The 7,500-nt window shown below is 49.7% G+C and overlaps 1 protein-coding gene across 1 annotated transcript in view; it reads right to left on the bottom strand.

Moving 5' to 3' along the window:
* The window catches only part of LOC121551690 (myosin-11-like), a 67,902-nt gene that overhangs the window by 56,565 nt on the left and 3,837 nt on the right, over window positions 1-7,500 (bottom strand). The window contains exons 4-7 of the mRNA XM_041864407.2: window positions 7,295-7,322; window positions 3,292-3,394; window positions 2,349-2,369; window positions 191-283 (exon numbers count right to left, since the gene is read on the bottom strand). Of these exons, the coding sequence (XP_041720341.2) occupies window positions 191-283; window positions 2,349-2,369; window positions 3,292-3,394; window positions 7,295-7,322 (245 nt within the window). The remainder of the gene's footprint in view (window positions 1-190; window positions 284-2,348; window positions 2,370-3,291; window positions 3,395-7,294; window positions 7,323-7,500) is intronic.

Raw genomic sequence — 7,500 nt, 5'->3', positions numbered from 1 at the left:
AGTCTGTACTCTAATAACAAGGGACTGGTGCCAGGAGGTTTTCCTGACTATGTGATCAAACCAGGAAAGACTCTGGGCCCTAGTTATAGCCTTACTTAAGTTAGTAGTAATGTGAAGAGAGTGAATAAATTAATGAATTAATTTAATTTGTGTAACAGTGTCTAAGTGTGTGTAAACTGTGAGTAATTACGAATCGTGAGGAGTTGTCGTTCTTGATGGTCTTGGCATTCCCGAAGGCTTCCAGGATGGGGTTAGCCTGCAGCAGCTGCTTCTCTAGCTCCCCCTGTAGAGGAGAGGAGAGGAGAGGAGAGGAGAGGAGAGGAGAGGAGAGGAGAGGAGAGGAGAGAGGAGAGGAGAGGAGAGGAGAGGAGGAGAGAGGAGAGGAGAGGAGAGGAGAGGAGAGGAGAGGAGAGGAGAGGAGAGGAGGGAGAGGAGGAGAGAGGAGAGGAGAGGGGAGGGAAGGAGAGGGAGAGGGAGAGGAGAGGAGAGGGAGAGGAGGAGAGGAGAGGAGAGGAGAGGAGAGGAGAGGAGAGGAGAGGAGAGGAGAGGAGAGGAGAGGAGAGGAGAGGAGAGGAGAGGAGAGGAGAGGAGAGGAGAGGAGAGGAGAGGAGAGGAGAGGATGGGGTTAGCCTGCAGAAGCTGCTTCTCTAGCGCCCCCTGTAGGGCAACCAGGAGAAAGTAGTAAAAACAATCAAATATATCCAACAAAACAACACAAGTTATTTTACACTGTACAACAAGAAATTGACAACTTAGACACACTTATTTTTTTAGCACACTACAAAGCAGTGCAACAGACACAGAGCAAAGCACAGTCAGTGAGACGTAGCATAGAAACAGCTCGGAGAGATTAGTGAAAATATTATTATGGGGTGTTTTTGAATGTTTCACACACTATTTTAAACGTCATACAGGCCTATACTTTCTAACACACAGAGAGATTTCATAAACAGTCAACAGTGTTCCCATGCTATAGGAGAGGAGAGATTGATAATATAATTTAATCTAATGTAGGTGTGACACGCTAGCTAGCATGCAGCTATGAACTCACTGTGGCTAGCTACGTCACAAATGGCACCGTATTACATATGTAGTGCACTTCTTTTTTACCAGACCTCTATAGGTGGTGGTCAAAAGTAGTGCACTAAATAGGGAATAGGGTGCTACTCTCATACTCACATAGGCCAGAGACCCAGGCTTCTCTGGCTTCTCCTACAGGGGAGGTAGAGGGATGGTGTGATCATTATAACCTATTATAATGTATTATAACCTGGCATAACCTGGCATAATGTATCATAACCTGGCATAATGTATCATAACCTCGCATAATGTATCATAACGTATCATAACGTATCATAACCTGGCATAATGTATCATAACCTGGCATAATGTATCATAACCTGGCATAATGTATCATAACCTGGCATAATGTATCATAACCTGGCATAATGTATCATAACGTATCATAACGTATCATAACCTTCATAACGTATCATAACCTGGCATAATGTATCATAACCTGGCATAATGTATCATAACGTATCATAACGTATCATAACCTGGCATAATGTATCATAACCTGGCATAATGTATCATAATGTATCATAACGTATCATAACGTATCATAACCTGGCATAATGTATTATAACGTATCATAACGTATCATAACCTGGCATAATGTATCATAACCTGGCATAATGTATCATAACGTATCATAACGTATCATAACCTGGCATAATGTATCATAACCTGGCATAACGTATTATTCATGATACACAATAAAGTATTCTTCTATTCTTCTTCATTGTCACTAGCTATTTTTTTTATGACATGTTTCTTGTTCTTGTTCTTGTTCTAATGTAATTGTATCCTTGGTGAATAGGTAGTGTCTGATATGTGAACCCTATACGGTCTTTCTCCTTACTCTGTGATTGGGTAAGGGGAACATAGAATATATAGAACATGAATATAGAGGTGGTCCAATAGCAGGACTTAGAGTATGGATCATACTCATCGTGGTCCTCTGTAGCTCAGCTGGTAGAGCACGGCGCTTGTAACGTCAAGGTAGTGGGTTCGATCCCCGGGACCACCCATACACAAAAAATGTATGCACGCATGACTGTAAATCGCTTTGGATAAAAGCGTCTGCTAAATGGCATATTATTATTATTATCATTGGCTATCAGTATTGATTTTGAGAGCAGAAGACATAACGCCTAAACCACCAGCAGGCACCACAAACTGAAGAGAAACCAGCCCACCAACCAGACTAACAGCAGTTTCTACCACACAGTCAGTTAAGGTTACAGTAGTCCGTATTGCCCTCATGACAGTAAGACTTTTCATACCTTGACTAGTGTTGGTGCATCCTGTCACACAAAAAAATGTCACACAGAAATGTATTTAATTGTAAAAAAAAATAAATAAAAAATATGGTTATCACATTGATAAAAGTACAGTCTCTCATGAGTACTCATCTCAATTTCATTTAAAACAAAAGGGTTAAACAGTTCTGACATTTCCGTTCAATTTCCATCAACTCAATATCTGCAGCTATCCTCGGAGGGATTAAAGAAGTTCCATTGTATTGTATGTGTTTAGGAGAGTGTATTAGAAGTAGGGTTGCAAAAATTCCAGTAACTTTCCCAAAATTCCCAGGTTTTCCAGAAATCACGGTTGAATGATTCCCAGATTTCCTGCTTATTCCATCCTGATTCCAAGAAACTTCCATCCAGGATTTCTGGAAAAATGTGGGAAAGTTAACGGAATTTTGCAACCCTAGAGGTAACACAGCTCCAGTGTATTGTAGTGTATCATATTGTATTGTACACTAGAGGTAACACTCACAGCTCCAGTGTATTGTAGTGTATCATATTGTATTGTACACTAGAGGTAACACTCACAGCTCCAGTGTATTGTAGTGTATCATATTGTATTGTACACTAGAGGTAACACTCACAGCTCCAGTGTATTGTAGTGTATCATATTGTATTGTACACTAGAGGTAACACTCACAGCTCCAGTGTATTGTAGTGTATCATATTGTATTGTACACTAGAGGTAACACTCACAGCTCCAGTGTATTGTAGTGTATCATATTGTATTGTACACTAGAGGTAACACTCACAGCTCCAGTGTATTGTAGTGTATCATATTGTATTGTACACTAGAGGTAACACAGCTCCAGTGTATTGTAGTGTATCATATTGTATTGTACACTAGAGGTAACACTCACAGCTCCAGTGTATTGTAGTATATCATATTGTATTGTACACTAGAGGTAACACTCACAGCTCCAGGGTCCTTCTTGCTGCCTTTGTGAGAAGAAGCCACCACCGCTAGATACTGGATCACCTTCTTAGTGTTCTCTGTCTTGCCCGCTCCTGACTCACCTCTGGTGGGGTAGAGAGGAGACGGACAGGGGGTTAGAGAGGAGAGGAGAGGGACAGGGGGTTAGAGAGGAGAGGGACAGGGGGTTAGAGAGGAGAGGGACAGGGGGTTAGAGAGGAGAGGGACAGGGGGTTAGAGAGGAGAGGAGAAGGACAGGGGGTTAGAGAGGAGAGGGACAGGGGGTTAGAGAGGAGAGGGACAGGGGGTTAGAGAGGAGAGGGACAGGGGGTTAGAGAGGAGAGGGACAGGGGATTAGAGAGGAGAGGGACAGGGGCTTAGAGAGGAGAGGGACAGGGAGTTAGAGAGAAGAGGGACAGGGGCTTAGAGAGGAGAGGGACAGGGGGTTAGAGAGGAGAGGGACAGGGGGTTAGAGAGGAGAGGGACAGGGGGTTAGAGAGGAGAGGGACAGGGGGTTAGAGAGGAGAGGAGAAGAACAGGGGGTTAGAGAGGAGAGGAGAAGGACAGGGGGTTAGAGAGGAGAGGGACAGGGGGTTAGAGAGGAGAGGAGAAGGACAGGGGGTTAGAGAGGAGAGGGACAGGGGGTTAGAGAGGAGAGGGACGGGGTTAGAGAGGAGAGGGACAGGGGTTAGAGAGGAGAGGGACAGGGGGTTAGAGAGGAGAGGGACAGGGGGTTAGAGAGGAGAGGGACAGGGGGTTAGAGAGGAGAGGGACAGGGGGTTAGAGAGGAGAGGGACAGGGGCTTAGAGAGGAGAGGAGAAGGACAGGGGGTTAGAGAGGAGAGGGACAGGGGCTTAGAGAGGAGAGTGACAGGGGGTTAGAGAGGAGAGGGACAGGGGCTTAGAGAGGAGAGGGACAGGGGCTTAGAGAGGAGAGGGACAGGGGCTTAGAGAGGAGAGGGACAGGGGGTTAGAGAGAAGAGGGACAGGGGCTTAGAGAGGAGAGGGACAGGGGGTTAGAGAGGAGAGGGACAGGGGGTTAGAGAGGAGAGGGACAGGGGCTTAGAGAGGAGAGGGACAGGGGGTTAGAGAGGAGAGGGACAGGGGCTTAGAGAGGAGAGGGACAGGGGGTTAGAGAGGAGAGGAGAGGGACAGGGGCTTAGAGAGGAAAGGGACAGGGGCTTAGAGAGGAGAGGGACAGGGGGTTAGAGAGGAGAGGGACAGGGGGGTTAGAGAGGAGAGGGACAGGGGGTTAGAGAGGAGAGGGACAGGGGGTTAGAGAGGAGAGGGGAAGGGGGTTAGAGAGGAGAGGGACAGGGGGTTAGAGAGGAGAGGGACAGGGGGTTAGAGAGGAGAGGGACAGGGGCTTAGAGAGGAGAGGGACAGGGGGTTAGAGAGGAGAGGGACAGGGGCTTAGAGAGGAGAGGGATAGGGGGTTAGAGAGGAGAGGAGAAGGACAGGGGGTTAGAGAGGAGAGGGACAGGGGGTTAGAGAGGAGAGGGACAGGGGTTAGAGAGGAGAGGAGAAGGACAGGGGTTAGAGAGGAGAGGGACAGGGGCTTAGAGAGGAGAGGGACAGGGGGTAGAGAGGAGAGGGACAGGGGGTTAGAGAGGAGAGGGACAGGGGGTTAGAGAGGAGAGGGACAGGGGGTTAGAGAGGAGAAGGACAGGGGTTAGAGAGGAGAGGGACAGGGGTTAGAGAGGAGAGGGACAGGGGGTTAGAGAGGAGAGGGACAGGGGTTAGAGAGGAGAGGGACAGGGGGTTAGAGAGGAGAGGAGAGGGACAGGGGGTTAGAGATGAGAGGGACAGGGGGTTAGAGAGGAGAGGGACAGGGGGTTAGAGAGGAGAGGGACAGGGGGTTAGAGAGGAGAGGGACAGGGGGTTAGAGAGGAGAGGGACGGGGGTTAGAGAGGAGAGGGACAGGGGGTTAGAGAGGAGAGGGACAGGGGGTTAGAGAGGAGAGGGACAGGGGGTTAGAGAGGAGAGGAGAGGGACAGGGGGTTAGAGAGGAGAGGGACAGGGGGTTAGAGAGGAGAGGAGAAGGACAGGGGGTTAGAGAGGAGAGGGACAGGGGGTTAGAGAGGAGAGGGACAGGGGGTTAGAGAGGAGAGGGACAGGGGGTTAGAGAGGAGAGGGACAGGGGGTTAGAGAGGAGAGGGGAAGGGGGTTAGAGAGGAGAGGGACAGGGGGTTAGAGAGGAGAGGGACAGGGGGTTAGAGAGGAGAGGGACAGGGGCTTAGAGAGGAGAGGGACAGGGGGTTAGAGAGGAGAGGGACAGGGGCTTAGAGAGGAGAGGGATAGGGGGTTAGAGAGGAGAGGAGAAGGACAGGGGGTTAGAGAGGAGAGGGACAGGGGGTTAGAGAGGAGAGGGACAGGGGGTTAGAGAGGAGAGGGACAGGGGGTTAGAGAGGAGAGGAGAAGGACAGGGGGTTAGAGAGGAGAGGGACAGGGGCTTAGAGAGGAGAGGGACAGGGGGGTAGAGAGGAGAGGGACAGGGGGTTAGAGAGGAGAGGGACAGGGGTTAGAGAGGAGAGGAGAAGGACAGGGGGTTAGAGAGGAGAGGGACAGGGGGTTAGAGAGGAGAGGGACAGGGGGTTAGAGAGGAGAGGGACAGGGGGTTAGAGAGGAGAAGGACAGGGGGTTAGAGAGGAGAGGGACAGGGGGTTAGAGAGGAGAGGGACAGGGGGTTAGAGAGGAGAGGAGAGGGACAGGGGGTTAGAGAGGAGAGAAGAGGGACAGGGGCTTAGAGAGGAGAGGGACAGGGGGTTAGAGAGGAGAGGAGAGGGACAGGGGGTTAGAGAGGAGAGGGACAGGGGGTTAGAGAGGAGAGGGACAGGGGGTTAGAGAGGAGAGGAGAAGGACAGGGGGTTAGAGAGGAGAGGGACAGGGGGTTAGAGAGGAGAGGGACAGGGGGTTAGAGAGGAGAGGGACAGGGGATTAGAGAGGAGAGGGACAGGGGGTTAGATAGGAGAGGGGAAGGGGGTTAGAGAGGAGAGGGACACAGGGTTAGAGAGGAGAGGGACAGGGGGTTAGAGAGGAGAGGGACAGGGGGTTAGAGAGGAGAGGGACAGGGGGTTAGAGAGGAGAGGGACAGGGGGTTAGAGAGGAGAGGAGAAGGACAGGGGGTTAGAGAGGAGAGGGACATAGGGTTAGAGAGGAGAGGGACAGGGGCTTAGAGAGGAGAGGGACAGGGGGTTAGAGAGGAGAGGGACACAGGGTTAGAGAGGAGAGGGACAGGGGCTTAGAGAGGAGAGGGACAGGGGGTTAGAGAGGAGAGGGACAGGGGGTTAGAGAGGAGAGGGACAGGGGGTTAGAGAGGAGAGGGACAGGGGCTTAGAGAGGAGAGGGACAGGGGGTTAGAGAGGAGAGGGACAGGGGGTCTGTCTAATTCATAAGTGTCAGATAGAACCTAATAGCTGAACCCAGATTGACATTTCAGAACCATAAGGTTCTATCTGCGATTGCACCCCGCTAAAAAAACTGATTTAGAAATGTCTCAAGATGTTGGTACTCTGCACTTTTAAGGTGAGAACCTTAATCAGTTATGAAAGAAGAATTCACTACGCTCTTAGAAAAAAAGGTTATATCCAGAACCTAACAGGGTTCTTCAGCTGTCCCCAATAGGACAACCCTTTGAAGAACCCTTTTTGGTTCCAGGTAGAACCCTTTTGGTTCCAGGTAGAACCCTTTTGGGTTCCATGTAAAACCCTTTCCACAGAGGGTCCTACATGGAACCCAAAAGGGTTCTACCTGGAAACAAACAGGGTTCTACCTGAAACCAAAAAGGGTTCTCATATGGGGACAGCTGAATAACCCTTTTGGAACCCTTCTTTCTAAGAGAGTACAAAACAGTTCTGAGGTGTGAAAATGTTGATGCTTTGCGCAGATAGAATCTTATAGTCCCAAGGTCATGGGAATAAGGTAACATTTGGGACGCAGCCATGGTGCAAGGGGCAACAAGTTAATGTGTTGGAAAAGGTATGTCTGTGTTTGAGGTTTGGACTCACGTGCACAGAATGGACTGGTCCTCACGGTCTATGGAGAAAGACAGAGAGAAAGGGAGGGAGGGAGGGAGGGAGGGAGAGAGCAGGGGGGGAGAGATAGGGAAGGAGAGAGATGGAGAGAGGGTGAGGGAGGGTGAGGAAGAGGGAGGGAGAGCGAGAGAGAGGGGGGAGAGGGAGAGAGAAAGAGATAGCAGGAGAGAAGGGAAACA

The sequence above is a fragment of the Coregonus clupeaformis genome, chromosome 35, assembly GCF_020615455.1.
Source record: "Coregonus clupeaformis isolate EN_2021a chromosome 35, ASM2061545v1, whole genome shotgun sequence".
Lineage (NCBI taxonomy): Eukaryota > Metazoa > Chordata > Actinopteri > Salmoniformes > Salmonidae > Coregonus > Coregonus clupeaformis.
The sequence above is the reverse complement of the archived record's forward strand: the minus strand, read 5'-3'. Positions and strand labels throughout refer to the sequence as shown.